At 43.7% G+C, this 20,853-nt stretch overlaps 1 protein-coding gene across 1 annotated transcript in view; it reads right to left on the reverse strand.

Moving 5' to 3' along the window:
- ADAM17 (ADAM metallopeptidase domain 17) overlaps positions 1 to 19,109 on the reverse strand; it is a 33,395-nt gene extending 14,286 nt beyond the window's left edge. The window contains exons 1-6 of the mRNA XM_010707921.4: positions 18,842 to 19,109; positions 5,653 to 5,785; positions 4,644 to 4,777; positions 3,651 to 3,739; positions 1,604 to 1,772; positions 701 to 831 (exon numbers count right to left, since the gene is read on the reverse strand). Coding sequence (XP_010706223.1) covers positions 701 to 831; positions 1,604 to 1,772; positions 3,651 to 3,739; positions 4,644 to 4,777; positions 5,653 to 5,785; positions 18,842 to 18,938 — 753 coding nt within the window. The 5' untranslated portion in view covers positions 18,939 to 19,109. The remainder of the gene's footprint in view (positions 1 to 700; positions 832 to 1,603; positions 1,773 to 3,650; positions 3,740 to 4,643; positions 4,778 to 5,652; positions 5,786 to 18,841) is intronic.
- Between the last annotated feature and the right edge of the window lie 1,744 nt (positions 19,110 to 20,853).

The raw sequence follows: 20,853 nt of genomic DNA on the forward strand, positions 1-20,853 counted from the left end.
TGGTATGTCAGATGCTGAGATAAACTCTGCAAATAGATGAACTAAGACTCAATGACCTGGGGAATGTAAACATTTCTGGGAACAGAGAGGTTGAAAAGACAGGAAAGATGGCACAAAGTGATCAGCACGTCAAAGATTCAGACTCAGAAAAAGACTCAAGAGAAATAATACATTACCACAAGTGGTTTCACTTCTTACTCTCTCATGTCCCAGAAGCCATACTCTCCACTCCTGCTGTAGGCAGGTGTTTCACAACTACACATGCAACCAAACTAATTGCTTACTGCTCTTATCTCAAAATTTCATTGTTCTGGACAGAGAATCTTGGATGAAATTGAAAAACTATACAAGTTGTTTTTGCCTGCCATGTGAACTTTAAACACGTTTGGACCATTTATATCGGAATTCAAAGTCCAAGAGAATCTTCAACTCCAAACAAAAAACTATTTTTCTTAATGAGAAAACAGCATAGCTACCAGTAGCATGCAAACGGAAGGGATTTGAAAACTGAAGACTACTTAACTACAGTATCACCACTACAAAATATTTTTAATGCACAATTTAACATTTTCCCAGGTAAAAAGCACAGAGGCGCAATGTATGTATGCTGTAAAAGATCTGTATTAGCTCTACGTTGTAACTACTGAATCACTGTTTTCTTTTCTCCATTTGCTCCAACAAATCGTAACAGAGTACCTACCAAATAGTTTATAGTAGTGCTCTCTTCCCCACGGCCCATGTACTTGAAAAACCGATGATCTGCCACTACCAGCATCTTGCACGTATCTTTGGAGCTGTCTGGAATGGCTCTTTTCTCCCGGAGGATGCTTGCTAATGGGCATTAAAAAAAATAAATAAACATTCAACAAGCTGTCTGCGGCTGTGCCTAATGTCTTTATTTGAGACTTGAACGTGAGATAGGGTGGAATTTTCGGGTGGATGTGAGGACTCGTGAATTTTGTCTTCATAACAGTCCTCAGACTTGCAGTAAGAAATGGAATACATAGTAATGAAATAGAGCTGCTCAATACATTTACCTACAGAGTTTTTAAGGTCATCAGTCTCTGTCCTAACAACACTTCCTTATTTCCCCAGTTATTATCCCCATCCTTGCTGATGCAGTAGAAGATAGAGGAAGGTGAGACTCAAAGACTCACCACAGCTCAAGAGGGATTATTACAGTGGCCACAGATATCAAACGGGCCCTCGAGTGCACAAGTATAAGGTTGTTTCAGTGTTCACCTTAAAAAGCATACGAACCTTGTTGTGAGCTGTCACAACAAACACTACTTCAGCCCAAGGAAAGAGCTTCCTGTATTTCACTTACACCTTAGATCCAGTCATCCTTTTAGCAAGCCAGGTAGAAACATGCTGCTAGGGACAGTTTATTCTTTTCAGCATTATGGGTTTTGTTGTATGGGGAAGAGAGGGAAAGAGGGCATGAAAACAGGTACTGCTTTCCCTCCTGAACCAGTGACTTCAAAGAATTAAACCAGAAGGAGCAACACAGATGATTGCCCAGGCTGCGATCTCACTTGCCTACACAAATGGAATTCAAGTAGTCATTTGGAAGGTCCTGCTCTCCCAGGGTACAGATGCTTACCTTCATTTTGCTTACTCTCTTCCAGTCCTTTAGGTAAAAGTTCTTCTTCATTCAGCTTTAAATAACCACATACTTTGGGGGATTGCAGACGTGAGAAATCTTTAATATCTTCAGATCTGTAGACCAGCAATCTTTCATCTTGAACATTATCTATAAATCTCCACAGGGGCTGAGAGCACAAGAGCAGCAGAAACACAGACAGTTAGGAACACAGTCAATGCAAAGATTTAAGTAAAATACATATATACACATACAGAGCCAAGTCTCCCCAGCTTTATGTGTATACATACACATGTACATTGCATTATTATAATTTCATCCTTGAAAATAAGTCTACCAATAAAATTACACTGCCAAGAAAGCCAAGTGAATTCAACCCTTTATGATCCATGAGCATCTAAAGATGTAAGATCATCTCAATAGAGCAGCAGTATTCATCTGATAAAGCTATAGGAAAGGGAGTTTTAATTCCCCACAGGAATAAAAGCAGCCTGAGGAGACATCTCAAGCTCCTCTGTTCCCTCCATTACTGACTAGCAGCTAGAGGAGGAGACAGCTAGAATATGCTAACTGCACTGACTGGAGGCACAAGGGTCTAAATCTTCTAAACTAACAAAGGATACCAAGTGCACACCAGAACACCATCAGAGACAGACTCTTCAATATCTCTTCACTTATAAGTGAAAATTCCTAAAAAATTTTAAAAACCCAAAATCTCAACATAAAAACAACCTAGCTGCATAGCAGATGCGTACTGCCACTTCCCTATTATTAGCTGTAAGTAACATCTACAGCAACACCAACAAAAAAAAAAAACAACACACAGGAGCTGTTCTTTGGGCAAGACCAAGCAGCACAGACAGTCCAAAACCACCCTGCAGATCACTTGGCTCTGGGCCCCCTCTGGGCTTAAGGCAGCACTCTCTGAACTTCAGCCAATTCTTATGAGCTGTGAAACTGAGGGCAGCAACTCCGCATCCCAGGACAAGACAGGAGGCACAAGGGATTTACATTAAGATTCCTAATCTTTCCCAGCAGTGAGGACCACAGAAGCAAAGAAGGCAACATTGGGACAGCTCTGTCAGTACTGCCTTTTGGGAATGGTCTTTGGCACCTACCAACTGACCACATGCAGGCATGATCTCAGGGTAGTGAGAGGCAAAGCTGACATGGGGATGTGTGGACAAGCTGTAGTCTCTACATGACTACTACACGAGAAATTGAGACATGCTTATGTCATTCTTGGACCACAAACACTAAAAATGCTTTATATCATGATCATCCAGCTACTGTTTGCCCTTGATGCACAAGGAGAATGGTTTGTGTATTCTAATCACATTTTTATACTTTAATAGGACCAGATTTCTCAAGCTTACCTATAATTCTGATTATCCTTGGGTTAGGAGACAATTAAAATATCCATACAACACTTAGCCATAATTACTGTTATTCATCCACTTTATCACAGCCTGTGTCTGGGAATACACTGCTTTGAACAAGTAATTAGGGTAGCCTTTAATTATACATTTGCTGATCTTTTATTTTAAATGAGTAGTTTAAAATAACACAATAAAAATGGTGAAAAACAGAAAGAAGGGAGTAGGGAAAAAGCAGATTTTTAAACAAAGCCCAAAGAGTGGTAAAAATTTCAAGACATAGCAAAGGCACAATTTTGGAAAGCTCAATAAACCTCAACTCTGCTCAGAAGGCTGTGCTGTTTGTTCTTCTGAAGGATGTGATCACCACTAATTACCAATGCTATCCACTTCGGTTTCTAAAACCTTTTCCTGTTTAAGATCTATCTTCTCTCCGATGGATCTAAAAGATGCAAATGCCACAGAATGGCACTCACTAATAAAATTCAATAGTTTCTGAAGTCAAAATGGTTTTCCATTTTAATTCCACCTTCCTACTAACTCTAAAACAAATGCCACCACCACCACCAAGTCTATTTTGAGCTACAGAGGTGTCACTGTGACTAGCTAGAAACAGAAACACCCACAGGAAAAAGAGATTTTTTGAATATTCCTGTAACAGTAAGGCATACCTCTATATTATATTCTTCTCCATCAGTATTGATTCTTACAGTAAAGTCTTCATCCCCAATGTGTGCCACAACCTTGGAATTATGCTCCCCTTTGACATAGAGATTAAAAAAAAAAAAGTCAGCTCCACTTGCATGCTTTCCCATAAAAACACTGATTCAACAAAGACACTGATTTTTTTTTTAATTCATTTTTTATTTTTAAACTTCAAGACAGATTAACTTCCTCAGTCTCTGGAGAACATTCTAGAAAGAGAAAAAAAAGACATGAACCAGCGCTCCTTCCTCCTTCTTAACTTCTGAATGATCACAGGCATTAAGGCTTGGCTTTAACTGATAATTTCTGGATGCTGTTGAGAAGGCCTTGGGGATTGGTGAAAGGACATGGATAATTCTGGCAACAAAATCCAGATCTCACCATTACCAGCCAGCAATATCACAGCATCAGTGTGCATTCCAGTGGAAGAAATCCACCACATCACAAAAACAACACAAAAATGAAAACAACTTAGCAGAAGTGTTAGTGTTAGACTAAAGTGGGGCAAAACACCCCTTGTTTCCAGAACAGCAGCCTCCTAAAAATCACATAAAAGTAGTTTAATGTAACAACATGGGCAACACTGCATCATCACTACCTGGGATTTGCTTTCTGTGACAAAAATACTTAAATCCCACATTCTCCATTATCATCTTAAAAAATAATAAATAAAGAAAATCACAAGCTGCTGCCTGTGCAAACTGTATATTCTCATGCTGCCAAGCTCAATGGAAGAGTCCAAAATCAGAAGCTTGGTACATCAGCTTAAAAAACACAAACAAACAACAACAACAACAACAAAAAAAACATCAGAAAACCTGAAAGGCAGAAGAATAAAGTTTGCATATTCAACCTATCCATATTTGATTAAAATTAGTGTAATATAGCATTTACTGCGGCCAAGTGACTCAGGCACAGCTGCGCTTTCTCAGCACTGACACAGACTGGTCCATACTAACCAACAACATGTCCAGTGAAAAAGTCTTGCCATTGAACACGATACTCCTTTTCCTTGCCTTCACCATCCACAATTAATGCTTGAAATTTTTCTGAAAAGTGTTCAGCAGTTGCAGTTAAGTATAATTTAAAGTGCCTGTAAAAGAATTTACTTCCATTTATTTTTAAGCAAAGACAAATACAAAAGTTTTCATTTTTCTAAAGGTCCAAAAGAAGTTAAAAGCATTAACTCTGATAAGCAAAGTATAGAAGCATACATTATGTAATTCAGAACTGTAAATCATTAGTCTATCTATAGAGCGTTTTTAAGTGCTCAAGATGTTCAATTTTAAACAAAAAAAGAAACAAAAAAAACAACACAAGAGTCAAGGATTGCTCATGATGCACCTCCTCCATATGCATTCAAGCAAAACCGACACTGCTAACATATTTAACCAAAGGAAAAGCTGATAAGGGTAACTGTTCATCTATTTTAAGTTAAATTTTCTCAAAGCTCTTGTTTACACTTTTTTTTTAATCTCTTCTTCCCCTTTCACCAGTGCTTACAAATCACATCTGGTGAAAAGTAGTTTTCTTGAATGCAGAGTTTACGCATGGTAGGAACAAGATTAAGTCACTGCAAAAGAAAAACCTCTTGGGCAACATGACACATTTTTCCCAAACTGAAGATACAGATTTTCAGTAACCAAAGGACAATCAAGTTAGACAGTGTTACCAAGATGAGGTAAAAGTGGTAAAATCCAACCCCATCTGTGACAGCAGTCTACCTGAAACTACACCTAAGAACAAAGAGCAAACACAGACCGCTGCCATTTCAACAGCCAGAATCCTGACACATTTTTGTTTCCTCTGAATCTCTCTGAAGCCCTTCACACAGCCATGCAGACCAGGAACTTAAAAGAATGGGCCAGTCATGATAGAAACCACAATGATTATTTCTGAGTTTGGAACTGTGTGTTATTCATCATAAACTGAAAGACAATATTATTTCATTGCTGATTATTTAATTACCTTTGCAGGGCTGAGAAACTTAAAAGCCTCTCTACATGAGTCTCAGGCTGGAGGTCTCTCTTCTTCAGTGAGTGCTGCTGGATACTGGACTGAGAAAGGATGTCATAATCTGAGAGCATGGATTCAATTGCATCTGCAAGAAAAACGGAAAGTTTGATAGCTTCAATAGGCTCTTTCACAAATGCTCACATCAAACAGCAAACCAGAGCCTGCTATAGCAAGATCACAGTTTGCTAATTTTAGGATAACTGCTGTACATTTCTGTAAAGGTACATTTTGTGCAGTCAAGTAGAAATCATAGCATGAAACAAAAGACGTGATCGGAGAGAAACAGAATTTAATTGACTTCTTAGAGAACTCTTAGAGCAACTAGGCCATCACTTTTACTGCTATGGCTGTGCAGAGCTCATGCCCTCCTGGAAAGCAAGCAGGAAAGAACACTCCCCACTTCTCTGGGATGAATAGCTTCTCATCTTCACCTGCTGTTCCCCATTCCATCCAAGGCAAAACATGATTTAAGCCGAGGAAACTTCTAGCAAATTCACAGCAGGTCAGGACTGCAGTTATTACCTCTTCATTCAACAGCAGCCAGAAAATAGATGGCTACATAGCTTGGTCCATCAGAAATAACAAGCCAGGCACCTCACACGAGGCATCTCCACCTTCCCCAGTCACTTATCATTGTGCAGAATTCTGACTTCCCTCCTCCAAACAAGAAAACCTCTTCAGAGGAAGGAGATAAAGGGCATGAAAACCATGCACAAATGACAAATCCAGTATTCAGCAGATGCTTGCAAATTTAACAAGTATATAAGCACCTTTGGCAAACAGCATTCACTCCAGCCAATAAGGCCTCCTGCACTCCTTTGCCAGACACAACAACCTGCACTTCTTCTTTCTGGAGCACCCAAAACTGGGTGAGATGCTTGCCTTTTCTTCCACAGGTGATAACAGATTCCTTGCTATTTGCAGGTTTCCACAGAGGCTCCTGCTTCCAGTTCACCATTTTCCAACCCTGTTCCAAACGAGGAGTCGGCCACTGGCTTACAGGAGGCAGAAGGGCTTTTATTTTTCCTTTGTTTTTAAAAATCTCCCTTTTTCTCCAAGTCCAGTTGTGCTTTAATGCATAAGAATTTCCAGTACTTAAAAGGGAGTTCATAAACAGGAGGGAGACTGACTTTTTACGTGTTCGGACAGTGACAGGACAAGGGGCAATGCTTTAAAACTAAAAGGGTGGGGCAGGGAATTGAGATTGAGTGGGCTTTGAAGTCCCTTCCAATCTGAGCCATTCTGTGATTCCATCACACCCCTCTCAGTCCCACACCAGGCCACACTACCAAAGGCAGGACCCCGCAGCCTGCTGACAGATGGTCAATCTGTCCTCATGTTCTCCCACCAGAAACCACCAGGCCGCAGCTCCTGGGCTGCTCCTTAGCATGTGGCCCCTCCCTGCCATTTGGCAACACAGGAAAGGCAGCGCAATTGCAATTCCCTGATTTCTGTTTACAACACACAGGTCGAAAGCACCTGCAATCAATTACCAAGCATCTCGGGTTATATGCAAAAGCAAGTTTCCACCACCTTCCTTTGTGGGATGTTGTAACTGATTGCTTATGGCACAGCATCTTCTCGCAAGTGGCTGCACCTAGCAAGAGGGCAGGGACAGGCAGGGGGAAACAAGATACGAGAAACTCGAGTCTTAAACTCTTTTTAATTAAACCTGAGGTGCAGTGCCACTGCGCTGTGCTGCTCGGGGCCTTGCACAGTAACTGCTGAGCCACGGTCTGCCCAAAGGGCACGGCCCCGGCACAACAAACCACCCCTGATGCCTTCTGCTCCTACTTGCAAAGCACTGCCCCAAAACCAGAGGAAAGCCACGGCTAAGAGCAAGACGCAGTCGCCTCCATGGCCAGTCAGAACGACCCGTGTCTCGATTTTGTGACCTGCAAAGCCTGCTAAAGAAATTCCGATTTTATTGAGTAGTCAGAGAACTTCAGAAGTCCCACTCTGGTCCCACTCCACCTCAGCAAGGGGTGAGTACAGAAGTACAGAGCCACGCGATGAGTAAGATGTTCTGCTAGAGTAACAGCTGAAACAGGGCACTCCTACTTCCTGGGACACCGAAACAAGAATGCACTTGTTAACATTTCCTTCTTCCTAGATTTGTTTGCTTTCATTTTACTTGCAACATGTAATTAACTTCTAAGACATGCTGCTGCTAGACATAAATCAGTCAGCTAATTCAGGTATCAGACAGATGTGGAAATTGATAAATTCATAACACACAAACCCCAGTTTTTCTGTTAAGATTTTCATACTGTGAAAATGAATCCATGCTCATGATTTATTAAACAGAACAGATGAAGTGTCATTCTAAACGAAACACAGAGGTGTACAGAGCCCATCCGTAGGCAGCCTGTGGACAGGAATCACCACGATCCCAGAGCTCACTACTTTTTATTTGAGTTTAATGATCCAACTGGCATTCCTGCTCCATTATCTCCACCGTGGTCCAAGAGTCACTCCCTGTGGGCTTCAGTGCACTGAGCTGACTCAGGTTTTCCAAAACCACATTCCCGTGGCTCTTTTCCTTCCATCCCCTCCTAGATTTTTGCATTCCTCTCTTTTTGGAGAGGGGCGCCTTACCTCCAGCACGAAACTCTAATACTTATATCTTCATTTTCATTTCTTTATGATAGCCAGCCTTCACCCCACGCACCTTCCCTGCCAGGGGAACCCCTAAAACACACACTGAAAGAACACTGGTGACAGAGACGACAATCCAAAATCAAAGCAAACCCACAGCAGTGATTTGTCTCCTCCTCACAACTTTTGGTTCTTCCTTTTCCTTCACCCCATTTCAAGGCTAAGCTTACTGCCCCAAAACTACCTCTTACTACAGGAAAGTAACCTCCAAGCAAATGATGGGCTAATGGGCATTGTATCAGACTACTCCATCAGCAAAGAGCTCAAGAATGTGCTGGCCAGCAGTTCAGTGGAATTGGAAGCCACTGCCTATTTTTTTCAAAGGAGATGTTTCTCTTCTAGTATTCTGCTTCCAATTCAAATACCAATGGCATCTTTCTCCAACCACTCTGGCTTTCATAAGCAGAACAGTGAATTCCCATGATCTCATGCTCAATCTATTGCCCTGAAAGCAACAAGTAAATGAGGCAAGTCAGCCGTTTCATAAGCATTCTTTTGAATTACATTATTTATGCAGAGGTTAAGCTTATCTAGAGACACAAATTTTGAAACTAGTAGACATAATTAATATCTTAAAAAATTCTCGATAGTTATCTGATTACAGAAAATGTCTCTAGTTGAAATAAGAGATCCAGCAGCATTTTAAAATTTTACCCCCAGGAATTAAAAGTGACCAAAGGAGCAGCAGAGGAGTTTGCAGGAATAATTACAGTTATTATTCCTCCAACCATCCAACAAGGAATAAAAGCAGAAATAAATCTTATGTGAAGGAGCAGTGGGGCGGGATGACAAGCCTGGAGACAGCAGTCTGGGAGCATGCACAACAAGCACTTGGCTGTGTGACTGTTAAACCACCTGAATCTCCAAGCCTGGAAAGAAAGAAAAGGGCTCTTGTCCATGTTTTGTGTGGCACTCAGTACCACCTGGGTTTTGAGCTCTAGCTGATTGCCAGCACCAAACATTCCCAGAAGCCGGTGAGCAGCTCACTAACAACCCTTCTGATTCAGCTCAACAATGATTTGATGGCTGAAGGGCTCCATATTCTTGATAAGGCCATCCAGTGCTCTTCTTCTTCACACATAAAAATATGTGAATTCAAGTGAGCAGAAATGTAATTCAGATGTAATTACTTCAGATGTAATTCACAGTCCTAAGCTGGACCAGAAAATACAACCCCAAGTCTTTCCAACCTTAGAAGTAAGAGGTAAACAAAGTCTGCAGTACCCCACCTAGAACATTTGCTCTTGGGCTTGCAGTAACGTCCTGTCAGACTTTTTACACAGGCAGACAGCAATAAGACAAGGGGAAATGGATTTAAATTAGAAGAGAGGAGACTGATGTTAGATATCTGATTTATCCCAGGTATTTATACAAACTGGGGGAAGATCTCCTTGAGAGCAGTCCTGCAGAGAAGGAGTTGGGGGTCCTGATGGATGAGAAGCTAGACACGAGCCAGCAGTGTGTGCTTCCAGCCCAGAAGGCCAACTGTGCTCTGGGCTGCATTAAAAAGGGATGGCCAGCAGGGAGAGGGAGGTGATTGTCCCCCTCTACTCAGCTCTTGTGAGGCCCCATCTGCAGTACTGCGTCCAGGCCTGGGGCCCCCAGTACAGGAAGGATGTGGAGCTCTTGGAACGGGTCCAGAGGAGGGCCACTAAGATGATCAGAGGGCTGGAGCACCTCTCCTATGAGGAAAGATTGAGGGAACTGGGATTGTTTAGCTTGGAGAAGAGAAGGCTCTGGGGAGATCTCATTGTGGTCTTCCAGTACTTGAAGGGAGCGTATAAACAGGAGGGGAACGGCTGTTTATGAGGATGGGTAATGATAGACAAGGGGGAATGGTTTTAAACTGAGACAGGGGAGGTTCAGGTTAGATATTAGGAGGAAGTTTTTCACACAGAGGGTGGTGATGCACTGGACCAGGTTGCCCAAGGAGGCTGTGGATGCCCCATCCCTGGAGGCATTCAAGGCCAGGCTGGATGTGGCTCTGCGCAGCCTGGTCTGCTGGTTGGCACCCCTGCATATAGCAGGGGGGCTGAAACTAGATGATCATTGTGGTCCTTTTCAACCCAGGCCATTCTATGAATCTACGATTATGATCCTATGTCAGGAGGCAAGTCTTTATCCTGAGGGTCGTGAGGCCCTGGCACAGCTGCCCAGAGTGCTGTGGGTTCCCCATCCCCCCAGTTCATTAAGGCCAGGTTGAGTGGGCTCTGGGCATCCTGAGCTGGTGAGGGGCAGCTAGCCCATGGCAGGGGGTCAGAAGGTCACTTCCAGCCCAATCACTCTGTGATTCTAGGATGAGATCTATCTGTGGGAAAGCTGTTCCATAGTCATTTGTAACACACGTTGTTACCTCTTCCTCCAGTACATCCGGTACAGAGCCACTGCCAGACAGAACACAAAGGGAACTGAAGCACTCTCACCTCATGTGAAAGAGCTCATGCATGCTCTTAATGGTTTCGAGAAATCATTTTACTTATTTCCTCCAAAACAACTGCTGATTTGCTCAGTGAGTATACACAAGAACTTGTGAGAGAAACAGGTTCAAGAACTCAATAGGTGTCAGCTGCTTATAAAACACTGCATGATAAAGGCTTTGACTGTTCAAACACATTTCTAGACAAACTCATCAATAAGAATAGCCAGCCACATCAGCAATGCTAATGTTGAGCATTCCAAAAGGCATGTTTTTGAGCCGTCCCTAACTCTAACAAAACTGCTAAACCACATTAGAAAGGAGTGTCTGAACTTAGTCACCATGCAGCCAGACAAAGCCTCCAGGTGCACTTACCTCCCAGCCCAAGGGCTGTGTAAGGCAGGCAGCAGATTTACTGCCTCACCAATGAAGGAAACTGATCTGCCTTTCCTGCAGTTTTAACTACCTTACTCACAGGGCACTTTCAGAAGTGCCCAGTGATGGCTATCGTGGAAGAGCTAGAAGTCTACAAAACAACCTTTAGCTCATCTCAGGAAAAACTTGCTCATACAGCTGTACTCTTATACTACTCCAATGATTTTCTGTACAGGGAAACATTCATCAGTTTCTGGGCAGTATTTTTCTATAGGAGCGCAGATTTTATTTGGCAGAAACCAGACAGATTATTATGCTGCTACTTCTGGCTATTTTGAACACAGCTGAATCCCCATCCCAGGGGCTTCTATATGTTACCTCACAAACTGCCAACCTTGGAAATTTTCTCCTTCACTACACACCTCATAAATGGAGGCCAGGTAGGAACAACAAGATTTTCTGTTTGATTTAATATCTCAGTCTGTCTTATCTGTGAAAGCAGGGAGTACTTTCTGGAGCAAAAAAAAGCAATACCTGATCAAATACATCAAATACTGACATTATGAAGATAAGAAAGCCCCCTGAACTAACAACCTCACGTTCAAAGTAAAACAGGACAATACAGCTGTCTTGTCTTGAACCAGAACAGCACATGATGCTCAAAAAACCCTAAATCACACGCTTTCATATGTCCTGCTGACAAGAAGAGCCAAGTCACAAGATGCAGTCTTCTCATTTATCTGGCTCTCCAGAAACTGTCAGTCTCACTACTGAGCTTGCAAACCACAAAACCCTGCTGTTTCCCAAATAAATAAATACTAAAAAAAAAAAAAAAAGAAAAAAAAAAGGAGCTGATTCCTAGCAGAGACTAATTACTGTCTGGGCTACCGTGGTGAGATCAGTCCCCTCCTCCCTGACTGTACTTTTCCTTTTGGACGTAACTTTGCACTCGCTCAGATGTGGCCTTCCAAAACTCAAGACATATCATAGCACTGAGGGGCAGAGCTTGACAGTTTCAGCAAAAATCTGTAAGATAAAAAAGGAAGGCAGGGAATGCAGAGGATACTAAGAACTTGCTCAACATCTCATTAATTGCAGATCAAAACTGAGTGGGAGGCTGCCATAGGTGCCTCCCTGCAGAACAGAGCCTCCTTCCCCTCTCAGCCCCCTAGGCCATGTACCCGTGTAGGTTAATGCAGGTTTCAAGAAGGAAAAAATGGATAACACATACTAAAAGCAGCACAGGAAGGCAAGGATGGATACTGTGATCAGAGATTAGGACATGAACCACACAAACACGGGCTGAAAAGTGGAGAAGTTGCAGGCAGACAAGCAGTACAGTCATACATCTGCAGGAATGGCAAGCATCAGAAAGATAATCAGAACCACCGGTATCCAGAGGATTGCAGGAAATCCCCACACAGAGCACATTAACCCAGAGCAGAAGAGTGAAACTGGGATGAGTCACTGCTGCTGTCAGCCACGAACAGCAGTACTCAGCTGTCAGTTTTTAACTGTGGGAGAAAAGAAAAAAATACTACAAAGAACAACCTTGAATGCAACGAGACGTTCCACTTTTGGCTGCTCATAGTGCGTATATGCTTAAACCAAAGCCACATAACCATATGGATATGTTCTCACAACAAAAATCTTGCAATAGTTAGATTGTAACAATTGTAGTGTTGAGGTACTTCACTTAGCTGACTTTAAGTACTTCTCTGTGGAATTATACTTCAATCATTTTTTTTTTTTTTCCTCGGTTGAAAATTAGAATATTGACTGAACAAGAGAAAACAAGCCACGAAAAGTACTTTAGGCAAGGCTTTGGGGCTGCAGGGGTGCCCTCTATGAGCACATGGTGGAGCAAACTGGCTCCCTGCAGCCCATGGGCACCATGCAGAGCAGATCTCCACATGCAGAAGTGGCTGCTGCACGGAGGAGACGGCAGCCCATGGATACCTCTGCAGGAGCCACTTCCAGCTGGAGCTGCTGCCCACAGAGAGCAGCCTGCAGTGGCGCAGGAGGACTGGGGGAGCTGCTACCTGTGGGGCCTGGTGCTGAAGCAATCCTTGAAGGGTGGGCCCTGTGGTACAGAGTAGTGCTTGGGAAGCTGCAGCTTGTGGGAAGTCCAGCTCAGGAAGGTCAGCATCCTGTGGGAAGGACCTACATAGAGAAGGAGCAGAGAGCGACCGAAGAGGAGTAGCAGAGGTGAAGCGTTATGACTGACCACAGCCCCCACTCCCTTGCATGGGGGGGAGAAGATGTTTTTATCTTGGTTTCAGTTCTCACCAGTCCAGCCTGTTAGTAACAGGCTATAAATTATATTATTCTTGCCATACTGAGTCTGTTTCAGCCATGACAATAACTGGTAAGTGATCTCTCTGTCCTTATCTCAGCCCTTGAGCCCTTTTCCACCCCTTTCTGCCCCTCCTCCTTTGAGAAGGAGGAATAAGACAGCAGTTGTGGAGTTCAGCTGTCCCTCAGGGTGAAACCACCACAATTAAGTACCTCTACAGAAACATCCACCAAAACACAGCACAAAAATCAGCAATGACTTACATTCAGTAAGACAGGCCACGTCTACATGAACCATTTGCCGTTTGTATGGGAGACAAAGTGGACAGGAGACCATAACCGTACAGGTTTATCACAGCCTGTAACGCTGCCTGTGGAAAACACTGCCTCTATAAATTCCTGCAATGACCACAGCACCCTGGGCTGGTATCACCACTGAACGCACTGCTGCTCAGGCTGCACGTTCTTGGATTCTCCTCTGTGTGGTACACTGTGATGCACACCCCCAAACTTCACCTTTTGGAGTGAAACTGCTACGCTCAAACCAAAATAGCAGTTTTGCTATACAGAACATTAATATAGGATAAGAAACACCAATGGAATGACAGACCACGGAATTACTTACAGTATTTGCCTCTTATCTGGGTCTTGCCCCATTTTCTAACACACACACTTCCACCCAGAAGAACAAAGATTAACCTTTATTAAACTTTGGCTTCAAGCTGCGCCAGGGGAGATTTAGGCTGGAAGTTAGGAAATACTACTTTTCTGAAAGAGTGTCAGGCACTGGAATGGGCTGCCCAGGGAGCTGGTGGAGTCACCCACCCTGGAAGTGCTCAAGGAACGTTTGGATTTTGTGTTGAGCGATATGGAACTATTGGTGATAGGTGGATGGTTGAACTGGATGATCTTGTAGGTCTTTTCCAACCTTGGTGATTCTGTGTTTCTGTGAACCTTGCATAGGATTTTGTCAGCAATTATCTCACTGCACACTTGCGACATGAAGCTAAACTTCCAGCCCCTTCCCTCCTGTACAGATAGCTGTGTTCTTGGCTTTAAGGACTTTCTGTGCCTTGTCCCACTGAGGGTGATGGATAATTCAAAACTGATTGTGGATGATTTTATGCTGCCTTCCGCATCACTAAGCTAAGTTTATCCATCATCACCACCACTATTTTTTTTTTCACTCAACAAGTCATAAATTATGGTCTTCTAATGTATGTCACATAGATTCTTACTGAACCATTTTAATCAGTCATTTCTTTATCTGATGCAATTCATTTTGAGTTGTGTGCGGTCTTTGAGAAGTACTGATATAAAACAACTCAAGGCCAGATTATCTGCCTCAGAATCTCTTATTGATCTTTTCTATATTGCACAAGTGAGCAATTCAAAGAATGTTGCCTGCCCAAGACAGCAACAGCTATTGCATTTCTCCCTGCCTAGCTTATGTTTAGAGATCTCAAGAAACGTTAGACTAAGTTAGATGTTGCATACAGCAGATTACATTCTAGACAATCCTGGGTACATAACACTTTGTGGCAACATGCTGCAATGGAAAACAGACTGAAGCAATACATTTATAGCAAAACAGTCAACAACTGAAGCTGGATATTTGTGCTGCTGTTCTTTTCAAGTACATTAAGCCCCGTTATCATTCAGACATGTCTGAGCTCCAACAAACAGCGTAAATATTTAATAGTTATAAAAGGTTATCTTCAGAGATAAAGGACAAATGAAAGAAAAAAAAAAAAAAAAAAAAAAGAGCTGGCATTAAATTTTCAAAGGCAAAACTATATTAAGTCATTGTATTGACCAGTAGAAAATCACAGAACATCCCAAGTCGGCAGGGACTCAGAACTGAGTCTAACCTCCAACTCCACACAGGACCACCCAAACCCAAACCCCGTGTCTGAGAGTGGTGTCCAGATGCTCCTTGAACTCCAGCACTCAGGGCTGTGCTCACAGCCCTGGGCAGCCAGTTCCATGCCCACTGCCCTCTGGTGCAGAACCCATCCCTAACCCCCAGCTGCCCCTCCCAACACAGCTCCATGCCGTTCCCTCGGGCCCTGTCCCTGTCGCTGTCACACAGCAGAGCTCAGTGCTGCTCCTCCACTCCCTGGGAGGAACACCACTTCCAGACAAGCTAGAAGCAATTCAAACTGAGGCTGATGTGCTCCTACCTCCAACCCTCAGCCTGTGCACAAGCTTTCCCCACTCCACACACACAGGGCAGTCACACTGTCAGTGAGTACAGGGAGCAAATGACACACGCTACCCCAACAGAGACCCTGTGCCCCTTACCAAAAGATGGCCATCAGCTCCATGCATGCACTCACAAAAATGAGGAGGGGATCAGAAAGCAGGATTGTGGCAGTCCCAAGTCAGGTCAGTTTAAACTGCTGGAGCACCACAGCCTAACATTCTTTCAGCTGAAAAATGCTAGGAAATGACACAAGTCTTTTTCATCTACATATTCTATTCTGTCAAATTCCGTTTTCACTCAATAATACTTTTTCCTTGCTGAAAAAAATAAGCTTTTAAATAGATGAGCAATAAAGCTCTTAGCCATAAAACAACAACCCTTGGAACTTCACAAAAGAGACTACTTGTCAGAGATACGAATTATTTCAGTCCAGAAAACTCAACCTCAGGTTAACCAGAACAAAATAGAAGTTATTACAAAGAAAAGATGATATTTCAGAAAACTGAGCTGCATGTGAGGTTAGGGAAACAGAACTCCAGTGAAAGATGAACATAAAATGAAGTGAGTGAAGTAGGCAAAAAGGTTTTGAAGAGCAGTTTGTCAAAAACAAAGCTACCATCTGAAACAGCCATTACTATCATCAAAAGAACAACCCAGAGAAATAATCAAAGGGGCCCCTAAAACAGCTAAGCTGCAAAGATGATCCCAAGAAAATGCTAAAGAATTGCACCAAAAAAAAACCAAAAAAATCATTGACTTTTGCTTCCCTGACAAACAGATAACAACAACAAAATGAGAACTATTAGACCCATGCTAAATAAGATAGCAGTGAGCAGTCCCCATTAGTCTTTATGGAATTAGCAGTTAGCCTTCTGAAAGAAGAAAATGCATGGATAAGCATAACACAATTAACTGAGCATATCTGGATTTGTAAAAATTTTAGATGAGCTCCCTCACAAAATGCTTTTACAGATTCAATTTATTGAATGATGGAACAACAAAATGTTTCATGAAATTCAGTGTGTGAGTTAAATGCAAGAAAAAAATCCTCACTCTACTTTTGCAAAGTACTTCAGCATAGTTGCTGCTACTCAAGGAAAAGGTCTTGGAATGACTACTAAACAAGAAAAAGAGAGGTCAAAATAAAAAGCATTAATCACTGTGCTTTATCATTAGTAACCCATGGCACATCTGTATCACTGCTGGCTGCAGTTCTAGCTATGCATCTCACATAAATAAAAACCCATACCAACACAAGGCGCATACGTGAAAGGAACAGAGACCAGTAAACTTGTGAACTTTTTTTCATGTTAAGAATTATTACACAGACCAAGCTTTTCTCACTTGCAGAAAAAAAAAAAAAAGACAAAGGTGACAGATTATAAATGTCTGCAAGTCACTACAGTATGGGGAAAATGACTAATTGTTCCATATTCTCTATTTCTGGCAACAGAACCCAAGAGTGACAGTTTAGAAGCAAGCGGAAGAAAGGAGTTTCTCCTCCACACGTATAATAAATGGAATAGCTCATAGTCTGGGCATTGTGGTACAGAGGCCAGGAATGCAAAAGAATCAGGTAAGGTTACACAAGTTTGTAGCAAACTGGTCGTTTAGAAGGTGTAACATCTGATGGCCCCAGATGCGACCTCTGCCTGAAGAAGCCCCTGACCTTGATGCTAAAGGGATATGCTGTATTTGTTGTGTTTTACTACACTTCCTGGAACATCCTCTGCTGGGTGCTATCCCCATCTGCTTCCTGCAGTGACTAACTCCTGTGGCCTGCACTGAACAAAAAGTCAACCGGAGGTGTGGGAAAGTGACAGAGGCACAGGCTGGTACCTGCCAGGTATCCAAGATCTACACAAGCAGGTGGGCCCAAGCCAGTCACCACTGACACCTGGAGACACCTGGGCAACGAGTGACTGCAGCCTCTGCTTCTCCACAGGGAGAAGCTCATGCTCATCACAGAGACATGCAACTTCTTTATGTGGGAGATTGACATAGTGTTTTTGCATAAGTAATAGAATGTTGAACCAAAGGGACATACCTGAGGACCATACAAGGTAAGGTTTGACTGTGGTTAAAGAATAAAGTATGCACGTTGAGAGATAAGAAGAGACTCTGGCAGGTTAGTTTGTGTACTCTCCTCCAATGGGGATATCAATGGGGGAGAGTGAGCCACCAAAGGTAAAGGCTGTAAGACATACATACGCACCCAGAGCTGCATAAGAAGAAACAAACTTATCTGGCAGGTACATGGTGGGAGAAGTGGCTTGGCAACTGCTTTATGGATTCCACTTACTTGAAGAAACAAAGAGAAACAGACTTTGTCAACTGTGTAGGGGGTGCGTGTGCAAAGAATGTGAACATGGCAGCAGGGAAAGTCGAGAGCTACAAATGTGTTTCTGCAACTGAAAAATCCCACCAACCAGCTAGGATACCAGCTACGCTTGGATAGGTAGATAAGCAGAAAGCAAGAGGTCCCAGTGTCAAGATTAGGGAAATGGATGGGGCAGACCAGATAAATATTTACAAAACTAGCAGAGGCCAGGAGGTAACAAATTATGAAGCAATAATGGGAGGGAGATAGCAAGCCTTGGATAGATTGTGAACCTGGAGTACTCAGTCAAGGATGAAACGGGAGGAACACTCAGTGTCAGCGGATAGGGGATATAAGGCTGTGACGTGTATCTGGTTGGGCACTCCTGCTTGCAGGACGCCCACCATTGCAATCGCAAATTAAAACTTCTTCACAAGAGATCAGGTCTCCAAGAAATCATTCGAGTTATTTCTCACGTTTATTCCAAAGTAAGCGTTCAGGTACGAGAACGAGACAAAAAAGCCTTGCTCCACGTTAAGCTCCCTAGAAGTCACCTTCAGCTCCAGCAGCCTCGCGCTCTCCGCAGTGGTGACTCCAAGCAGAGCCACGAAGACACAACGTTTACAGGACCGTCCGCGCTACCTCTGCTGCGAGGAACCCTGTGGGCACACGGCGGAGGCACGGCGCTCTCTCCGCACCGAGGCCCAGGCGCTTCGCACCGGCGGCAGCGGGACCGCAGGGCCTCCGGCAGCCCCAGCCCTGCCCCCACGGCCCTCTCCGTTCCGCTCAGCGCAGGGAAGCCGCTCTCCCTCACACGTACCCAGGCCCGCGGCAGCGCTCTCCCCCCACCTCCTCCCTCCCCGCCCCTTACCGTAGCGCCGCTCGCGCGGCGGCCGCCCCAGCGCCTGCAGCCCGCCTGGCGCCCAGAGCAGCACCAGGGCAGAGACCAGCCACAGCCGGAGTCTCATGGTCCGAGCGTGCGGCTCCCTCCCTCTCCTCCGTCCGCCCGCTCCTCCGTTCCGCCGCTCACATTCGGTCCGGCCAACTTCGCGCCCCGCCCGCCCGCAGCACCTCACGCCGCCCCGGGTCCGCCGCCCTCCAGGGCCCGTACCCGGAAGCGCGGCCGCGCGCGGAGCACTGTGGGTGCGGGCGGAGCCGCCATCTTAGGCGGCGGGTGGCGCTGTCAGGCGGCTGCCCGAGTTCCGCGTCAGTTCTCGCTGTGGGGATGTTCGTTGCTCTTCTATGAACTCCTCCAGTTCTACTAGATAGCGGGATGGGTGCAGCATATAGTGTTGAAAATACGGGCGTGCACAAAGTGGCACAATTGCTTTTTGTGCTCTCGATGTTGGTGGGGTTTTTTTTCCTAAATATTTCTGTAATTCACTGTGCTATTGAATGTTGCTGAGCACTGAGCTGCCACTGTCCTACAAATACCTACTGGGATTGCAGGATCTCACTCCTCAAGTGCAATGGTCTGCACGGACACCATTATTCTACATGTAGTACGGAATTATTTTTTCCTCACTTGCATCACTTTGCATCTCTCAGTACTGAAAATCATCTGTTGTTCTATGGCCAGCCACTGAAGGTTCAGATCAGCTGCCCAGATGTGAGTTCTGCTTCAGATCAGAGGATGATAGAACGGTTTGGGTTGGAAGGGACCTTTAACATCATCCAGTTCCAACCCCATGCTATAGGCAGGGACACCTCCCACCAGACCAGGCTGCTCACAGCCCCATCCAGCCTGGCCTTGAATGCTTCCAGGACAGGGACATCCACAACCTCACTGGGCAACCTGTTCCAGCGTCTCTCCACCCTCACAGATGACGTAGGGTATCTTACCAAAGATTCAGACAGCACTGTGTCTCCATGAGGTTCCATGCCAGAGCCATTCAGATGTCTCCCACATTCTACAGCATAGCTGTGGCTAATTGAGCCCTGAGTACTGAGAGGTTCTACAGTTCTTCTCAGCCACACCTTGTCTTTCCTTCCATGAACAACGTGGTATCAGAAGGCTTTGTCTTCTCAGTCCTCACCTCCTTATTCAAATTATTTATGAGTAAGTAGTCAGATATGAAGGTACATTGGTGACTTTCTTTCACTGTGAGATCTGCATACTCCTAGTCTTGTAGCTTTCTCTCTGAATGCTGCTTTTACACCCAGTTCTCTTGGTGGATTCCAGCTTCTGGCACTTGATACACTAAGATTATTAAAATTCTCTTGTCCTCTTGAAAATAATTTATTGTTGAGTTTTATACCTTTTCCCTTCAATACCATCCATGATTTCTATCATAACCCTCAAAGGCTTGTTTTTCCTCCTCCAAAATGAAAGGTCCTATTTCATTTAGTCTTCCCTCGCGTGGCATGTTTCATATTTGTGTTTATCCTTGTTGACTCTTTCTGTACTTTTGTATATAATATATCTATAGTATATATCCTCTACCACTGCTTATATCTAAGTTCTGCTGTCTTTTCTATTTTTAAACTTCTACTGAGTACAGAGTAGAGATTTTGGGAAGCTGAAATTTCACCCAGATTCCAGGATCTCTTTTCCTAAGTACTAACAGCTACTAGATGAACTGGTGTTCCTCATTGTGACAGTTTGGTGAAGGATATAACTTGGCATTTGGCATCATTGATTTTCACTTGCTGTTTTATCAGGTGTCATTTAATATTGTGAGGACCTCCTGCAATTCTTCAGAATTGACTTTATATAGGGCTTTTCAGAAAAGGTGTTCTTGCTGGCTTTTGTTTGCTTGGTTGTTTTTTTTATGTGTTGTTGTTGTTTCTAATCTACAAACTAGCTTTGCCTGTTTTCAAATTGTTTATTGATTTGCATGGGTCTCAGATCTGTTTTATTTTTTATTGAGGTGTGGAATTTTT

The sequence above is a fragment of the Meleagris gallopavo genome, chromosome 2 (assembly GCF_905368555.1).
Source record: "Meleagris gallopavo chromosome 2, MGAL_WU_HG_1.1, whole genome shotgun sequence".
NCBI classification, from domain to species: Eukaryota; Metazoa; Chordata; class Aves; order Galliformes; family Phasianidae; genus Meleagris; species Meleagris gallopavo.